This window comes from Colletotrichum navitas, assembly GCF_030913465.1.
Source record: "Colletotrichum navitas strain CBS 125086 chromosome Unknown LY79scaffold_8, whole genome shotgun sequence".
Classification (NCBI taxonomy): Eukaryota; Fungi; Ascomycota; class Sordariomycetes; order Glomerellales; family Glomerellaceae; genus Colletotrichum; species Colletotrichum navitas.
In genome coordinates this window covers 257,260-275,557 of record NW_026850554.1, presented here as the reverse complement: position 1 = coordinate 275,557, position 18,298 = coordinate 257,260, and the positions used below count along the sequence as shown (strand labels likewise).

The window sequence follows — 18,298 nt, the reverse complement described above, 5'->3', positions numbered from 1 at the left end:
TTTGATCTTTTTTTGCCCCGTATCCTATACCCGCAACTGCATCATCCGTTCTCCTGATGTTGGGTATGCTTCCCACCTCAGTCTATACATTCTAAACCTGTAACCGTTCCCCATACACCAGGACCATCAAAGTGATCTGCCCAACCCACGAGCCAGTCACTATCGAGTTCACTGCTTGATGTAGACGTGCTCCCCGCGCTCCAACACATCGACGGCCATACCAACCTCGAGCCAGGCCTGCATGTACTCGACGCGGTCGGTGCCCTCGAAAAGGGGGACCATCTGCATGCCCAGGCACCCCATGCGCGGGGCGCCCTCGTCGACGTCGCGGAGCTTGCGGAGGGACCTATCCGGCTCCACGCCGTGGCGGACGCCGGTGACCTGGTCGACGTTGGGCATTTTGCAACTGTCGGGGGGCGTCAGCTTGATATTACTAGGACAAAAGGCGGTCGGTCCTTCCACGGGCAAGAAGAAGAAGAGGAAGAAGACAACCTCCCCCACTCTCTACAAACGCCTGACGGATTTGAAAGAACAGGGGGCTTACCGAACTGTGCGGCACGAGACCTGGAACTTTGAAGGCGTGCCGACTTTGGACGCGCCCTGGGTGAACTTGACCGACTTCCACGACTCTTCGTCGTATGCCGGGGCACCGGAGACTGTCCAGCCTCGTTAGCCAGGCCGAAGAATCCCAAAGGAGTCGTCCCCCTTTTCGGGAAGAGGGGACGTAGAATGGAGGACTGGCTCACCGATAATGTTGGACCGAAACCTCCTGACGTCGAGGTGCAAGAGGTCCTTGTCCTTGGGCACCTGCGCGTCGAAGTCGTGGAGACTGCTCATGTTCATGAGGTGCAGGGGATACTGTTCATCCAGCTCCGTCGTCAGCTCGGCTCCCTCTCTCCCCTCTCGCTCCCACTCTTCGGAAAGGCTTCGCGTTGCTGGCACAGACACGTCAACTGGGGAGGGGGACTCACCGCGTCCTGGAACCCGACGACGGGCTGGTACCCCGCCTCCTCCTTGGCCGGCGCACACCGGTGCACCTCCCTCAGCTTCCCCGGGTCGACGCGGAACAGCGTCAGCTTGTTGCTCACGCCCAGATACCGGCTCAGCTCCTGGGGGATCTCCTTGCCCATGTTCAGCGCGGGGACCATCTCCTTCCACACCCTGACGTCCTCGCGCGTGTACCCGCGCTCCTCGATCTCCTTCTCGGTGGGGAACTCGACCGGCAGCAGCACCTCCATCTCGGGCTCCCCGCGCCACCCGTTCCGGATCTTGGCGGCGACCCACTGCATGGTCCCGCGCCACCCGGACTCGCGCCAGGGGAAGCGCAGCACGATCCACGGGTCGCCGCTCTTCTCGAGGAACACGGTGCTCTTGGTCGCGTCCGGGACGAAGACGTCCACCTTGATCGTCGCCAGCTGGGGGAACTGCCGCTGCGTGATGAACTCCCACGCGTGCGTGTCCCGGCCATCCCCGGCGGCGCCGTCGACGGACACGGGGAACGGGGACTTGAGCTGCGCCAGGGTGTACAGCCTGTCGAATTCGAGACCCGTGGGGAGGAGCTTGCTCCGCGCGACCTCGATGCCGCGGCACGACTTGATGGGGTACATGCAGAGCGCCTTGACCCTCGCGGCGCCGGCCCCGGTCCTCTCCTTCTCCTTCTGCTGCTGCTGGTCCCGAAGGTTGCTCTTGGACGGGGCCAGGCCGATGTTCTTGTGCGTTGCCAGCAGTGCGTCGCTGATCGTGGCCGGAATTGGGGGGAACAGATAGAGAACCGGGGCCAGGAAGCAGATGAAGGTGGCGAAGGGCAGGAGGAAGAAGCCGAAGCCCAGGCGGGCCGGCTCGCCCAAGGCAGACGCTGACAGGTTTGCCTCCATTACAACTTTCTCAAACGACTTTCTCCTGTCCCATGTGTCGCGCGCTTATGAGGGGGAGAAGCTTGTCCAGTGGCTCGAAATTATTATCGATTGCGGCGTATCAGTGTCATGTGAGTTTCTTCTTGCCTTCTCTGCGGCTCTTCGCGTGATGTCGCGCGCTCCCTTGTTTGTAAGACAAAACAAGTAGTGGGATCTTGGTATAAGATGCGGTCCCCAGGGGGGGTCGTTTTCAACGAACGACTTTAACGCACGCAGTATTGTATGTTACCGGTGACGCTTCACAACTTCCGCTCATGGTACGATTCGAGCATCAACGACTCACTCACTCAAGCAATGTGGCCGTTGACGCCACGACTGAAACTTTCCCTTCATCCCTTAAGGCCCTGGACCCCTAGAGTCTGGGCGCGTGCACGGTACAGAGTACACGTGATGTATCACGTGATCTCTGTTCATTGGTCATCAGCTGTCCCCCGGCACTAATAGCAGCTGACTGATCGGTGCTGAAACGAAACGTGACCGTTGAGGAGCCTTGGACTAAAGCTCGTCGAATCCTTGATCAACTCGGATGTGGAGGAGCGCTGATGGTTTGCACGATCCGAACCCAAGAGGGGAATCGCAGCGTTATTCTTTGCGAACGGAGAATGGAACGACAACAAGGCTTGGCGGCACGCCGGCACCATCCCCAAGCCCGGGGAGTTACTCATCGACGGTCAGAGATGGTCGACCCCTCTCTTTATCGGCTCAAAGGCTCTCCTCTTTGCGTATTTACCTTCCCGTCGGCTCTGACCTTGTGCCCTTCTGCATAACCTACATGGGATGATATACAGCGAAATATCCTTACTGGCGAATCGCTTCTTGCCTCCCCCCCCCGGCTGGCTTGTGCCTGCAATGGCTGACCAGTCTCTCACACCCCCTCCTTTTTGGCATTGAATAAGGGTTGTCAGTTGCGGATGTCCACTGGCCAAGAAGAGTGAGTGGACTTTTTGATGTCCGTCAAGACCGAGAACGCCGTATATGCGCCCGTTCTGGAACATGGTGCGGCAGACTGCCAAGCTTGTCCGGCAAACTTTGTGTTCAACCAGCGAATGGAAGCAACTACCATAGTAGAGTTATTCATCCATTCTTCCACGTTTCTCGTCGTCCTAGCCCGCATAGCAGGGGCAAGCCACAACCCAATCGCAAGGTGCCTTGCGAATCTGAGAAGGGGCAGCCCACCCCTACCTCGATAGCCTCGCGCCCGTTGGGAGTGGCCAGGCCGTGCCGTCGCGCCAGCGGACGTGCGCAGCTGGGTTGAAAGGATGCCAACTCGTTCTGATCGCCGTGTCGCAAGTAGGCGGTCATACGAACACAGTCCGTTCTCGTGGAGTATTTTCGCGGGGAGTATCCTGCATGAGCTTCCCCGTAAGGGATCTAAAACCGGTAGCCCCGCAACAGTAGGGAGGCTTCATGATTTCGCCGATGTCCTGTTGCGATTGGACGCTCGGGGTCACAGAGTAGCATTTCTCGTCGGATCAGACGATTCTAAGGCGTGTCAGTCCCCCCCGGGGTCGTACTAATGGAATTCGGGGCTCCGTCCAGTCCCTTGGGATCTGCCAAGCCACGGACCGGGTTGACCACGTTCTCGATTGAACTCTCGAGCTCTCAAGCACTGCGTTTTCACAGGTGAGTTTGTCCTTAAGTGCCATACAACCGTTAGTAATCCAGTCTACTGCCTCGGAAGCCGGCCTTGGCAGTCTTCTGATGCGGCCGGCCGATCTTAAACGGCGGAGGCGGAGGGATGCCCGGAACCTAAACGAGTTGATGGATGTAACGAGCTTGCATGTTGTGTCAATATGAGATCTCACCATCCGACTTATTGACAGTAGCGTTTGAACCAGCCTCTATAAGGGGCCCCTGCTGTTTCCGCAGACCTTTTTCCATTACCCCAGACCATATATGACCCAAGGTGTGGGATGTATTGTAACCCTAGTACAGGAGGAAGCGTTCGAGACACACAGCAGTAGTGGAAAGGAAGCATAAGAAGGCGTCGACAAGAAACACTGCGTCAAGGGGTGACATCTTATGCCGCCACATATCAACATGCAACCATACCAAAAACCCGCACATCGGATGCCCATCCCGTAGGATGCGGCACGATGACCAAGTTGCCACTACGACTGCAACTGTGACTTTGACCGCATAGACCTCGGCCACAGGCCTTGGTGTAAGCAATGACACCTGAGTTCAGACTTTGAGACCCCAATACCACCAAAGCCAAGTGACAGATCACAAACTTCAGCCCACCGAGGCTGGCCCCCTGGAATATACTCAGCGGCCCCTCATTAGACTTCTCTGAAGAAGGATTGGTGCCTGTGTCCTTGGTCAAATCCGAGTGATTCGTCTTGGTGATTTTTCTTCTTTTTCTAAGAAAGAAAAGAAACGAATGGTAGGCGAAAGCTTGCCCGAGAAACGCTGGATATGACGAGCCGGCACTGTTATTACACAACGCAGTATGTACGGTACCATCGGGTATTGTATTGTAGTGATGGAGGCTTCTCTTTGAACATCGGTTTGATGTCTCGAGGCACGACCAACGGTTTTCTTTTGACGAGGTGGCCTTTCTGTTGAGTTGACGGAAGCCATATTGTATCCAGGCGTTTGTTGATTAGTTGCGCCAGCCGTCAGCAGTCAGCCGTCAGCCACCGAGGTTGGTTCATGGCCCCCGGTTGCAATCATACCGGGAGAGAAGAGGGGTTTTCTCGTCTCATAGTTAGCCGTGTTCAGGAGGAGATCGTCGAATAAACAGGGGTTTCCTGTATGGCAGCAAGTCTTTACTTCAACCCGTTTGACGTATTTACTTTGCGAACCCATGGACATTGGACTGGTAAAGACACGCCCACTCCACTTGGTCAGCCACAGCGGAGACCCAAGGCCTTTTTTTGTGTTTTGTTCATACTCAACTGAGGCAGAGGTTACGAATACCTCGTGTCGCCTTGAAGCCAAAGCTGAGTCGTTTGTGTCCCGTTGCGGAAGGGATCGAAAAGAGCAAGAGACGACACGAGGCCGCGGCGCCAACTAGGGTCAGAGGTGCGTCTCCGCGCTCCCTCTAGGCCCTGTCTAGCCAATCTTTGACCCGGTGCCAAGCGTCCTAGCCACGTCGGTTTCCACGCTATACTGTTGACAAAACACCCCCCGCAAGCCACTGAGCGTTTGATACGCATGCCATGTTACCAGGTCGAGGTTGCATACTTTTAGTGCTTCAGACACGAAGACTGAGCGAGCTGGTTGCCCGCGGCTCTGTAGTCTGAAGGCGTAACGAGATACACAATCTCAGGCCCCAAAGGATGTGCCGGCTGGCCGAAATTCGCTATCGTCACCCTTGCGGTTAACAAGGAAGAAGTCCGCCAGCCATTGGACCCTATTCCGTCATTTCTTTATAATTTGGGCCGCTAACGGCAGGCTTTCCTGAATCAGCATCAAACTGGGTTCCTATTTCGGCTGGCCGTTTTGTTCCAAGGTGGCCATGGCTGCTTGGATAGGCGCCTGGCGTATTTGTCAACCATGGAACGTCCATTAGCAAGCCATGTTATTGTCTGCATTAGGCAGGCCATTCCGCTCTACCGTCAAAGGAAGAGAAACAAAATACAAAAGCAGCGTTGTTCGGGATTGGCAGCCTCTCGCGGCCTGTTCATCCGATGAATTTAATTACCGGTAGCCCCAACGAGCCAGACGTTGCCAATGAGGAGGTGCCGCCCGTCCGTTACTGCTAAACGGCTGTGGCGAAGAGAACCCAACGCGCCGCAACCAGGCCATGGGGCCGTCGGCTATCCTGTAATTGGAGGCATCTATACCATAACATGGTATACAAAGTTTGGAAACGTTTGGTTTTGGCGGATTCATCTAGTAATTGCCTGTGTGATTCCCCACCGAGGAACCGCAGGAAGCACCTTGTCGACAACAGCCTCTTTTCGTTGCTGTTCAAGGTCTGGGTGTCCAGTCGCACTGTAAAAAGCCCCCTGGTCATGGTAGGGCCGAATTGGTATGACTGAGGGACCAAAGTGGGCGATTGGGGGCCGCAGCTGCCCGGGTTCTGAGTGTTACTGGCTGGCTCGAGGCTTCGCTGCGTCCTCCCGGAGTACTGTCTTGGTCTGCAGCGCGCATCCTCCTTCCCGGATAATTCATGAATGCTTCCCGCCCTCAACAGGGAGTGTCGATCAGCTGAAAGGAGACCAGGTTGCGGCAGCGACAGACACAAGGTGCTTGGCGAAAGGACGCCACTGTGTGCGGCTCTGAATCGGTATCCGGAACATCATAGGTAGCAGGCTCTTGGGACGTCTCGATGGAATCCCGAATATGGTGACGTTCAAGGTCCTGTGGCCTACAGGCTAACGATCAAATCTGCAAAATGCAAAGCAAACCACATGATCCTGACTAGACGTCATGACCAAGGTTCAAGGCCACCCGCCACCTGGCCCCTTGTCTCGGGGCATGCCTTGCCACCAAAGTGTCTTCATCATAGATGGTGACTTCAACGGCTCAACTCGATGCGCAGTCTCTTACTACAGGACTCCGCTTATCAGCATGAAAGCCAACTGCATGATGTCTTGGAGGACTGTCCCAAAGTAGAATGTACCACAAGCCCACAACTTGCCTTGTGTGGGTAAAGCCTAGTGCGGTGCAAGTGCTGTGGATCCGGGGTCTAGGATGCGGGCAAGACGGCCTGGTGTGTGCGAGATGGAGCGTTGCGCGCACCGCGCCCGAACTATGGGATGCCTATATTCCGAGCCCTAGTCATAACCCGGAAGAAGACAATCGACGGGATTGTGCGTCCTAGAAGCCGGGTCGCTGATGACAGCTAGGAGGCGGTGAGACCAGGAGAAAAGAAAGACAGAAAGGTACACTGGGTGCCGGTATGCAGTAAGCTGAGACAATCGAGCCCGGAGAAGAGTGCAGGGCGCAGCAAAGTCTATCTCGGCTCTGTCGAACTAGCTAGCGTACCAACCCGTCATCGAGAACCAAGACGTTCACCGTTGTCGGCCATGTACGAGCGCACAGGGCGTAGACCTTCCGTTTGAGCCTCGACGATGAGGAGACACATAGTGAAAGGAGATGGTGCGAGGTAGGAGTCTGGGGCATCATGCAGTAAGGCTGAATTTCCGACGTCTCTTACCTCCCGTCGAGTTGAGTCGACCTGTCGGAAGGTACCGCGCTTTCCGTCTGTTGGTTATGACGTTATTGTGCTGGTGTCGTTGACACGCTGCACGGGGTTCCATCAGATGGAAACAGACGATTCCATATGCGCAGAGTAGGCTGCAGGCGCCGGGAACAAGAGGATGGCGAAAAGGCCAAGAAGAAGAATAGAGAGAAAAAAAACTGAGGTCAGGGGGGGGGGGCTCGATCGGTCTGGCCTGCGAGAAACCATTGGATCGGGTCATTGGAGGTTAAATTCGCTCCTTGGTCCACAAAGAGGCATATCCCGGCCCATGTCGCGGAAGTACCTACGGATACCTGAGCTGCATATCCGTACATTGTAGTGTCAGGGAGTTACTACTATAGCCGGAAGCAGAGGCGCGCACGCGCGGAGGGAAAAGAGAGAGGAACTTCAACTAGGTACCTACCTACGTAGTATCCGTACCTACTTCATACTATGTAACGTACCTACCTACCTAGGTACTCTGTATCGGAGATGGATACTGGGCTCTTCGCCTACACTAGGTAAGCTCCTTGCAACGATGGGCGTCCCATAGCAGATGAATGAGGGGGCTGAAGCTATTGTGCAAGGTTGGACGTTGTACCTTATGCGTCCTGTGCTGAAGATGTTAAAGATGTTAGGGATACGTCTTCCACGACATACGACATGTGCGCAGGCAGTTACAACCAGCACGGCTTCATTGCCGTAGGTACCGTTATGTAGGTAGGTGAGTAGGTGGCTAGGTAGCTATGCCGTTGGTGTCTCCGCAGGCACCTAACCAATATGTTTACACGTACGGAGTACTGCATGGTAAATGACCTACCTATATGCAGGGCAGTGTGCTGTCTACCTTCCAGCCGGGGGTTGTTTGATGCCAGTGGCTGTGCCAATTCCACATGAGCAAAGGAAGAGAGATGATTGAGGAAGGTACAACTGACACAAACTTGGGTCCGATACCTTACATACGCTAAAATAGTTTACATACAAGTATGTGCCTGTAGAACTAACAAAACCCTGTCCTTGTGGAGCGCTTCTCAGACTACTACCCACCTTTCACCCCGCTGATTGTGTCGTAGCGGATGGCGTATGTCCGCAGGTACTGTAGTAAAGCAAGCACGTACCTATGGAAAAGCAGCCGTGTCCAAACAATCAGTAAATGTACAGGTACACATCTAGGTAGGTAGGCAGGCAGGCAGGCAGGCAGGCATTCTATCCTCATAGACAGGGAAAGAGGAATAATTGTGTGGGCCGTGGCTGCCGCCTTGTTTGCAAAAAGGCTCCGACGGCACCGTGGGGACCGAACCGTAGGAAGGTGGACCCGGCCCGTCCAGCCTACCTTTCGACTCCTGCTATTTCGAGGCTTGATCAACGCCTCCTTGCATACCCACTTACTTAGCAGGGAACGAATTCTGTATGGATACGTAGCATATACGCATGATAGTGCCAATACCCTACTTTTTTATTTTTATTTCTCGAGATTAGGCGGGTAGTGCTTCGTGATGTGTGATGGGTGGTGTGTAGCGGGCCTCTCTCACGTGACTCTCCCGCAAGTGACGCTTCATCCAACGCGAGGAATGGACGGACTGCGTAGGTAGACGTTTACCCGTCTCTTCTGTCTCTGTCTTTGTCTTCTGTCTCTCTGTCTCCGTCTCTGTCTCTCCTGTCCAAGCACCAAGTGGCCGCGATAAAGATTCGTAGTATCTACTAGTTACGTACCTGTACCTACCTACGCATCTCAACAATCATGCCTACTCATATCACACTACCTTCACACATTTAAATGTATGCATGCATCCACCCCCATCTAGATCAATCCACTACACTGCGACATTACCATGTATCTTAGGTCTACCACCCGAGTCCAGACACTCTTCTCTGACGTGCACGACTGCTCTGACTGCATATCTGCTAATGCAGGATTGTCTTCCGCTTTCAGCGAGCCCTATATAATGGAGTTCCTTGCAAATAACGTCCGCCTCGTGCCCCTGATATTATATTGTTGTTATTACTATCGTCATCGTTGTTGCTTAATGTATTTGTATGTATATATACACACTATATACGCTATCTGCGAGGCGTAGTCTACGTAACACGGAGCAAGAGGCCGATTTTGCCTTCTGCCCGCTCACCCTGGCATGGGACGATGTTGCTCTGCTTGCAGGTTTGGCTTGATGATCAGTACCCGCTCCGCTCGAGGCCCACCATGGAGAGATTAATTGGTCCGAACCGGTAACAATGTCTTCCGTGCTCCCCTCATTTGCACTAGGCCGAATGTAAGCCTGGATCGTGGACTCCTGCACACCTTCCCCCCCCCCCCCCCTTGTTGCAGCGGCACCGAACGACCGTCCATGGTAACACATTTGGCGGAACTGGTCTGGATCCAAGTACAGATACCGAGTTGACCAGTAGCCACAGCGTGGGCGACCCTTTGTCACAAGAAAGGGGATGCCCCAGCCACAGGAAAGAAAGTTTGGTCCTAGGAGCTCTCTGCCATGTGCGACCAACACAGTACCGTAGACACTCGCGAGATTGATAAAGCGCTAATTAGAAGGCTAACTGTAAGAGGTAGTAGGCTAGCTAAATTCAGCTAGCGTACATCTACTGCGCTAAGCTCTTATTAGAAAGCGGTCAACTACTTGACCCCACCTACCTTCTTGCCAGCCAGCCAGCCAGTCCATCCAACCTATTCAGCCCATCTAGATCCCTGCTTCTGCCAGCAGACTATACCCCTTACAGCGGCCGTCAAAGCGGCTGCTATGCCCCTTGCCGATTAGCGTTTTATCAATCTCGCGAGTGTCTACGGTAGGTACGCCAAGGTATCCCGATCGCCTTCTAGCTCACCTCTTAGAGCCTAGGCTCCCATATGCTCAATGGGCGACCGCAACGGCAACGACCGAATCTCCTAGTGTGCACCTCGATCCCGCAGGCTCCCGTTGGCTCCCACCCACACCCACAAGCGACATGTCACCGAGCACAGGCCACTAGCACTAGGTGGTACCCAGCAACAGATGACGGCGACGGCGGCAGCGGCAGCGGCAGCGGCAGCGGCACCGACTTTGGGCTCATTTCTCTCGTCCCATCATCCAAAGGATTGACCTCCTTTTTCCCTTTAAATTTTTTTTTTTTTTTTTCAAAGCATGGGTGCTAGCAGCATTAGGACTCCAATGGCCAAGAAAGCTAGGTTTAATTCTGCTGCTCACTCGCCCTCTGGTCTGTTGTCCCCTGCTCGGCCCCACCTCTGCCACACCTCCAGGCCTCATGTCTGTGCTTCCGTTCCAACGACACCCCTTTCCTCATTCACCTCAACGATTGCACCTAAACTAGTTCAAGCACCCAAGAGCTGGATCAAGTGGGTGTGGAATGAGGGGTGGAGTGAAGCGTGGCTAATGTGGGTGAAGGGGGGAGGCCTCGTCGGCGTGCGTCCATGCTCTTTCACCAAGCTCGCGGCCCCACGCCCCGACAGCCTGGGAACACTGAAAGCCTCTGGCTTGCCCCCTTCCTCGCTCTGCATACCACCTTGCTATGTACTCTAAACCGCAAGCCGCTTTCGCCTCCGCCCTCTCCACAAAGCTGCAAATATGACTATCAGGAAATAAATATTCCCACATATTCTGCTTCCCGCGTTACAGTGGCGGTTACCCGGGTCATACAAACTCGCTCCGAACGGCGGTCAACCAGTTTTCGGAAGCTTCTACTCGTCAATCTCCACAGCCTTAGACAGGACCAGTTCCACATTGACTAGGAGTGACCTCTGCATCTAAGCTAATAGGCCTAGAAGTGCGACTGGACGCCTGGGCTTGAACAAGTTCCGCGCTAAAATCGCATGGAAAGAACGCGCGCCTTACGGGCCCCCAACCTGCCAGACAACGACTGGCGCCGTTCAGCGCGTTTGCGTGTGCTGCCGGTAATCTGCGCCAACCGACTTGCTAAGGAAGTGGGTTTCCCAGAATGAGCCTGGCTGTCGGCCATGTACACGAGTTAAAGCTGTCCTAGGAACCAGCTAGTGAGAACGTCGTCTTTCACTTTTCCATACCAACACCAGCGCGAACAACCGTCGTATGCTCAACTGCTACCGCTTTTCTGTCGCTGTGCCCCCCCCAGACCAGGCCATCTGATCAACAACGGGAACCTTCTCATCGTTTTCGGCTTGACTAGCGTTGATCAAATTCCTACCAGCCATCGTCCACAGGGTCTCGAGTGTCGATTTTCCTGCCAACGCCGGCAAGCCCAGTCACAGCTTTGCCCCCCACCAGCAGTAGCCTAGCCACTTGCTTTGGCTTGTTACATCACCTTGGACGGAAGACCCATGTCTCACACAGCTTGCCGGTGCTTATCTGTGCTTCTCCTTCTTTCACCAGACTTTTGACGTCCAACGTCCACTGCTGAATCACGTTCACGCGCCTGTGGAGAGACCGGCGGCCTGGACTTGGGGAGTGAGTCGAGCCTGCCTTCAACCGTCTCTGACCTGACGATCGACACTTCGTCTTCGCATGCTAAGACTTTGAGCAGACAGCCAAACCAAACCAAGCGCGTGCTGGTTATTGAAGCCGTTTAGGCTTGGGACAGCCAGCCGTTACCCTCTTCATCAATCGGCACAGGCGTATCTGAACTCCATATCGCGCCTTGTATCGGCCTTCTCCCAAGTGTCTACCACGCCTCAACCGCCCCCCCCCCCCCCCCCAAAAGCTCTCACACGCCATCCCGGAACCTTAATCGACACTTTGCAAACCAAACCGCATTCCCGGAGGCTAGGGACCACCAGCAGAGCCTTGAAATCGGAAGGGTAACTGCACCAATCAAAAGAAAAGAAGAAGGGGAAAAAACCCCGAAAAAGAAAAGAACCACAATAACCACCCCTTCACCCCGCGCCACCAGCCTCTCTCCATCACTTTTCAGCACTGCGATTTCCATCCCAACCTATTTTCTTGGTTAGCATCACCGTGGAGGATCGTTCGTCTGCTTTGGCATATCACACTCTCGACAAGTGACCTACCTCGGGCAACTTAATAGCCGTCTGTTGCACCCTCATCCACCGGCACCACAACGTTGCCGCCAAGGGCGAGGTTCCTTCTAGATACCGCGTTCCGCCAACTTTTTGTAACGCGGACGATATACCTATACGCCTGAGCAGTTTCATCTCATGCCCAGACTCACCTACCGGCGTTGAGTCTTTCGAACTGGCCCTACCTATCTACCTGAACGTACTCAGCAACCCTGTCTCTCCATCTGAGCCCCGTATCAGATCCAAGTGAGTGGAACCACGGCAGGTTGACGCACGGCTTCAGTTTTCATCCTTTGATCACGACGTGCGAGGAGCATTACTTGTTCGGGCTTGGGACAGATTCTTATATCAGTTCTTGCTCCTCCGATCGAGTCCCCTTGGCTTTCGCCTGACTCTAGCCAACCGGAACTCGCTATCTTGCCCTTACTAGCCTTCAAAGGCGTTCGAGGTAAGCCGGGATTGTCTTGGACACAGAGGCTAGGCACCATCACCTCATATCCTTACCAGTCTCGACTTCCCTTCCTGGCGTAGTACCTGCCAGGAGCCCCGTCATTACGCGAATCCCGCCAGTGGATCGCCAAAGCGTGGGCTGTGTTACCCGCTCCCCGGGCAGTTCGTTATCCAGTCACATTGACGCCGTCCTAGGGCCCCACTACTGTCATCACCACCCGCTGTAGGAGCCGTCGAAGGAATAGTTGTGGCTCTAGATGACCTAGACCCTCTTCAGGGCGCCACAGCTCACTCTTTTGGTTCTCCAAAATAAGAACCGGTTGGCCTCCCCTACATAGTGCTACGCAATCCGGAGCTAGCAGCAGCTCTTCTTCTCCGCACAATCCCCTGCAAACCTATCGAACTGACGCCGCTGTTTTCAACTGGTAGTACCCATGCCCTGGACCAAAGGGTACCGACGCGCCGACACAAGTTCTGATCTGGACTGCCTAGTCGGGCTCGTGCGCGCCCCTACTACTCTACTCTGACGGATCTTCCTTGCGAAGGCCTTGGCTCTCTTGCCACTTATCTAGAAACTACCTCACGGGCCACCCTTAGCGATCAAGATGGGGGACTACTACCATCATTTTCTCACCTCCATGACGGGGGTGACTGCCAGCCAAAGCATGAGTCCTCACGAGTTACATCCACCTCAGTTTCCGGGTGCCCAGATGGCCATGATGGGGGGTGCCATGCCTGGATCCTATACCAATCTAGGATATTTCACTGGCTTCCCCGACTCTGTAGGACTCACTGCCCCCAAATCATCAAGAAATCGAAGGAAATCGGCCCAGGGCCTGGATCACGTCAAGCACCGCCGCACAAGGTCTGGCTGCTACATGTGCAGGAGTAGACGAGTCAAGGTGAGATTGTGAGCCCTACGTGAAGCAAACTTCTTCTGACCCGTCCGGCAGTGTGATGAAACACGTCCAATCTGTGATAGTATGTGAATCGGTGACGGAATTGAAAGGGCATATCAGCTAATCTAATCACAGGATGCCGGAAAGGCAGTCGCGAATGCATTTACCCGGAAGCTTCAGCACCTAAGGGCTCGGCATCCCAGTCCACGACCCCCAAAGACGGATCGACTACACAAGAGGCCAGCCCGGATTCTTCCAACGATGTGGAGGATATAGAAGAGGACGCCGAGCCTCCCGGGTTAGACACCATCCCAGACGAGGACGAAGGGGATGAGGCATCTTATGAGCAGCAGCATTCCGGGCCTAATAAAAACAGCACAGCTTCGCCGTCCATTCTACAGCGCGCGACGAACACGCGTCATGGCTCTGAGACGCCATCGTATGAAGGACCCAAAAGCGTCTCGCCTTCTGCGTCCACGAGTAGTCAAGCAACTACGGCGTATGCGATGCCAGACCTCGCTATTCTTTCCCTGAGTAGTCACACCGACTGGTCACATCTACCGGCCGACTTGCGTCAGCATCTGGAATACTTTTGCGAGCACGTCACGCATTATCACTACTGCATGATTACCGACGCCCATGACTTTTTTCGTGTCATTCTGCCAAACTTTGCTCTGCAGAACGACGCTTTGCTATATGCAATCGTCGGGTTTGCCGCGTATCAACGCACTTTGCAGGATCCCAACGGCAAGATGGAGGAGTTTTTGAAGTATTACAACAAGAGTGTTATCCTCTTGCTGAACTCGCTCAAGAGAAAGGAGAAGCACAGTGTCGGCATGCTTCTGACGGTACTGCAGCTCGCCACGGTCGAGGTACGAGCAATATTTGGCCCCTGGTCGTAGAGCCACGCTTGCTGATTTCATCAATAGGAGTACTTGGGTGACTGGATCAACCTCATGGGGCATCAAAAGGCCGCATTCGAGATGCTGACTCACCTGTTCACCCCGGAGACGGCTCCTCAGAGTGCTCTTGGAAGAATGGTTTTGTCTTGGTACGGACGTTTCGACATCTTTATCGCCTTGATGGGCGGGTTTCCTACAATGCTAGCTCCAGAATGGTTCACGACCTTTGTCGAATACTGCGACCAGCAGGCTATCTTGGACGAGGCAGGTAGTCGAGAGTGGAGGTATGAGGCGGAGGCGGGCCGTCTAAGGGTGATTTCGAGAGAAATGTCGACTCTGTTTGCGCGAGGCAGCAGGGGCCAGATCTCGCCAGAAGACTTCGCAATCGAACACGAACGAATCCAGAATTCGCTTCAAGACTGGAAAGACGGCTGGGACCATGCACTCACTGACCCTTCCCACTTCGTCACGGACTTCAGCCACGCACGAGCCCTGAATGACAACGACATTGTAGACCCCTTTGCCCCGGGGGTTTTATACGACTTCCCAGCTTTTCCTACGACATTGCTCATCGGCGAATTCAATTCCACGATGATGATGCACAAATGCCAGTCATCAACAACAGATAGAGGACGGCTATATGGCGAGTTGAGAGGCCATGCGTTCGCCATCTGCCAGATCTTCGAAGCTGTGGAAGAGTGGCCGTCAAGTCCAAAGGGCAGCCTGATCATGATCCAGGCCTGCGTTGCGATTTCGGCACTGTTCCTGCCACAGGACACCAAGCATCACAACTGGGTTAGACGGAAATTCGCGTTGTTAGAAACTATGGGGTAAGTGGATGTTTGGAACAGTCCGGCATCTGCGTGGTGCACGACATACGTAATAGGAGCTGACTCGACTCGCGCATTCTAGGTATATACACCCGCTTACACTCCGTACCAAGATGGCCGAGATGTTTTCTGAGCCGTCTTGTGCACGTTGGTGGCTGCCCAACGATGAGGGTTACAGCCGGATCCTACAGGACGTCCGGGCCTTCGCCGACGAACGTAACGCCAACGCGGTCTCTGCCCAGGCAGAGAACCTACGAGAAGTCCGTCACATCTTTGCCAAGATGCAAATGGCAGAGGAGAACGCGGCTCAGGCTGAGTAGGGCACGTGCTGTTGGCCCCGCTGGTCTGTAAACACGGACGAGATTGGGAGAAAGACCTGGGAAATGGAGCCCACGGGAGGAAAGCCAAATCAAGTTTCCTTGGCACGAAAATAAATGAGAGAATCAGGCCACAATACACACACAGGTCTGGACATTATCATGGGGATTTTGCATCAGCATCAGGGCTATCCTCCAAGACAACCTCTGCGAGGGGGGGGCGGCACAGTACAGGAAGAAAACAAGCCTGTTTTGAGCACATTGGGCAATAAGCGAAGCGACCGATGGACTATACGCAAAGCAAGGCCGGTTCAGTTCCATCCGGCCCCGTCCCCCCCCCCTCGTTAGCAGGCTGCCTGTCATCTCGATCACTTTCCTCTGTCTTCCCCTATACAGACAGAACTAAACAGGCCACGCATTTGAGCGTTTGCCAGCCCCCTCCATCCCGTCCTTAGCATCATCGTATTGCTCTTGTGCTAAGTTTCTTTGTTTTGGTTCTTTTTCTTGGACATCTTATTCACATCATGATCACCGACCAAAACTTCTGCGCCCGTTAGACATAGACGTTGCTGTTGTTGTCGTCTTCTTTTTCTTTTTCTTTTTATTCTGTTTCTTCTCTTTCTTCTTCTTCTTCTTCTTGTTCTTCTTCTTCTTCTATTATCACTATTCTTCTCCTGGTTCTTCTTGTTGATACATACTTCCAGTGATGCGCCAAACACATCACAAGATTACAAAAGCAAATATTATACATACGTGGACCTCGTCTCATTACAATTAACAGAATAAAAAAAGTGAAGCACCCCCGCCACAAGGACTTTGTGGAGAACACACGCATGTAATGAGAACAAAGCGGTGCCCGGCTGGCTGAATCCCCCCTTCCACAAGAACAAGCCGGTACTTCCAAAACTCATCATAATTACCAAAGTCGTTAATCTTCTTTCCTCTCTCACGTCTCCTTGACCTCCTCTGCGGACTCCGCCTTGGGCCCATCGCTGCCCTTCTTGGGTTCTTCGGGCTTGTTATCATCTTTTGTGGCATCTATCTTTGTCGCGGACTCAGCTGTGTCCTGAGCGAAATCCTTGGTGCTGACGTCGTCATTTTCGACAGACTCTTCCTTGGTCTCGGCGGAGGCGTCGTCGGCAGCCTTGCTATCTAGTTTCCCAACTTCGTCCCCAGCTTCTACTGCTTCATTCTCCGTCGCCGAAGGCTCCTTATCAAGTCGTGCCGACGCAGAGGGCTCCTCTGAATCGTCAAATTCCGTTGGCGCCCTGCTCGGCTCATCTTCGGTTGGCTCGGCAGGCTTTTCCGTACCGCCAGACTCTGTTTCGGGCTTCTCGGGTACAACCTCTTGAGGTGCGGACACAGTAGGCTCATTCTCTTCCGTGGGTGAGGCATCATCCATGACTTCCTTCTCAACAATTACGGGCACGTCCGCCATTTCGGGCTCCTCCTCGACCGTATCCGGGGCCGAGATGCGCATCGCGCGCAGCTTGCTCGTCATGTCGCTCTCCTCCTCCTCAGCCTCGACGACGGTCGTCACCGCACTCCCGACAGACGGGCTAGCTCTGACGTGACGTCTCGTGGCAGTACGGCCCACAGGCTGGAAGTTGTCCTCTTCTTGAACCCCACCTTCTCCATGATGCGAAGACTTGATGATCGACATTGGTAGCTGCTTCTTATCACCGCCATTTGCGTCGGGCACGGCCGTCGCGGTCTCAAGACCCTCGGCCTCGGGCGGGAGCTTATAGTTCTCCGCGGGGAGGAGGTCGTACATGTCGCAGACGGTCTTGAAGAAGACGTAGAGGCCGGTCTGGCCCTCGATAGTCCAGAATACGGCACGGTGTTGGAACCATGCGTGAGCGAAGATGCGGTGCAGGCGGCGGAAGACATTGACGAGGTTCTTGACGGCCACGCTCTTATTGTGAACGTCGGAGAGGACGACGAATCGCGAAGGGAAGATTTTGGGATCGGTGACAATATTCGCGGCCCAGTCAAGCGTGTGGCAGCAGTAGTCGATGGCGCAGCAGCTCTTGGGCTGCTCGTGGACGGCGCAAAGGAATTGCCACTCGGAGGCGCGCATCTCGGGACATGTCGCGGCGCTGCAGGGCGGGGAGTCGAAGAGGAAGCCAACGATGAGAGTATTGCACTGCGAGATGAGGAAGCGGCACAATTCGTATAGCCATAACGTGCGGTCAATGCCAGGCGGGGGAGTCGCGAGCTGGATCGCCGTCGTACGGGTTATCGGGGTACTGTTACTGTTGGTATGGTAGTAATGGAGGGCGGCAAGGTGCTCCTGAAGCTGAAAGGCCGAATCGAGCTATATGAAAAGAACAACGTCAGCGCGAAGGCCGCACTAGGAGGAGGGAGGGAGGTCGCGTGCTTTCGCAGTGGTATGTACGCACCTCATTAAGGGGAATCAGCGGCGGACCAGCAGCCATGTCGGCAGCTTTAGTACCCGGGTGTATGCGGCGCCTCGAATTCGACTCGATCAGGGACTGCTCCATAGGCAAAGCCTGACGATTCGACTGTACACCCATTGAGGGGGATGGAGGACCGATTTGGATCTCGGCAGGCGGCGGTGGACTGGGTAGCCGGGGCGAGCTCGGCGCCATTGACATTGTGAAGGAGAGGAATAGAGAGTGAAGAACGGAGAATAAAGGATGTCTATATAGGGCAGCGGTGTGTAATGGTGAGAGTATGTCCTTTTCGGTGGTAAAACCTCTTCGCCATCAAAGTTCGCGGGCAGAGGCGTTGCAGAGGGTGGTGGGCAGGTTACGTGGTTGTCTTTGAGCCAAGTGCCAAAAAGTCAAGGCGGGCGGCTAAGCAGAGCTCCAAGTCACCCACATCGGGTCTT

General features: G+C 54.5%; 4 protein-coding genes across 4 annotated transcripts; 1 reads left to right on the top strand and 3 right to left on the bottom strand.

Annotated features, from left to right (window-relative positions):
* LY79DRAFT_541432 (MOSC domain-containing protein) lies at positions 1 to 2,219 on the bottom strand. Its single transcript, XM_060556931.1, has 4 exons — positions 972 to 2,219; positions 747 to 858; positions 545 to 656; positions 1 to 406 (listed from the first exon to the last, which is right to left on the bottom strand). The coding sequence occupies exons 1-4, from the start codon at positions 1,872 to 1,874 to the stop codon at positions 169 to 171; spliced, it is 1,365 nt and encodes a 454-aa protein (XP_060418154.1). The 5' UTR covers positions 1,875 to 2,219; the 3' UTR covers positions 1 to 168.
* A 4,636-nt stretch (positions 2,220 to 6,855) lies between these two features.
* LY79DRAFT_656580 (uncharacterized protein) lies at positions 6,856 to 9,110 on the bottom strand (the record flags this gene model as incomplete). Its single annotated transcript, XM_060562693.1, has 8 exons — positions 8,771 to 9,110; positions 8,580 to 8,745; positions 8,437 to 8,453; positions 8,095 to 8,165; positions 7,520 to 7,622; positions 7,352 to 7,366; positions 7,024 to 7,070; positions 6,856 to 6,980 (listed from the first exon to the last, which is right to left on the bottom strand). Exons 1-8 carry the CDS (start codon positions 8,788 to 8,790, stop codon positions 6,859 to 6,861), a joined length of 561 nt encoding a protein of 186 aa, XP_060418153.1. The 5' UTR covers positions 8,791 to 9,110.
* Positions 9,111 to 13,101: 3,991 nt separating this feature from the next.
* Positions 13,102 to 15,447, top strand: LY79DRAFT_666666 (uncharacterized protein; the record flags this gene model as incomplete). Its single annotated transcript, XM_060563262.1, has 5 exons — positions 13,102 to 13,398; positions 13,450 to 13,477; positions 13,531 to 14,267; positions 14,325 to 15,127; positions 15,210 to 15,447. 5 exons carry the CDS (start codon positions 13,102 to 13,104, stop codon positions 15,445 to 15,447), a joined length of 2,103 nt encoding a protein of 700 aa, XP_060418152.1.
* A 556-nt stretch (positions 15,448 to 16,003) lies between these two features.
* LY79DRAFT_541421 (Mob1/phocein family protein) lies at positions 16,004 to 18,270 on the bottom strand. The gene is made up of 2 exons (XM_060556930.1): positions 17,847 to 18,270; positions 16,004 to 17,761 (listed from the first exon to the last, which is right to left on the bottom strand). The coding sequence occupies exons 1-2, from the start codon at positions 18,060 to 18,062 to the stop codon at positions 16,391 to 16,393; spliced, it is 1,587 nt and encodes a 528-aa protein (XP_060418151.1). The 5' UTR covers positions 18,063 to 18,270; the 3' UTR covers positions 16,004 to 16,390.
* Between the last annotated feature and the right edge of the window lie 28 nt (positions 18,271 to 18,298).

Excerpts from the sequence above, each read along its gene's own strand:
- LY79DRAFT_541421 (XM_060556930.1), bottom strand. The coding sequence starts at position 18,062 with ATGTCAATGGCGCCGAGCTCGCCCCGGCTACCCAGTCCACCGCCGCCT. Across the intron at positions 17,762-17,846 it reads CGCTGATTCCCCTTAATGAG|CTCGATTCGGCCTTTCAGCT; the intron begins GTGCGTACATAC and ends CTTTTCATATAG.
- LY79DRAFT_541432 (XM_060556931.1), bottom strand. The coding sequence starts at position 1,874 with ATGGAGGCAAACCTGTCAGCGTCTGCCTTGGGCGAGCCGGCCCGCCTG. Across the intron at positions 859-971 it reads TCGTCGGGTTCCAGGACGCG|TATCCCCTGCACCTCATGAA; the intron begins GTGAGTCCCCCT and ends CTGGATGAACAG. Across the intron at positions 657-746 it reads GTTTCGGTCCAACATTATCG|TCTCCGGTGCCCCGGCATAC; the intron begins GTGAGCCAGTCC and ends GAGGCTGGACAG.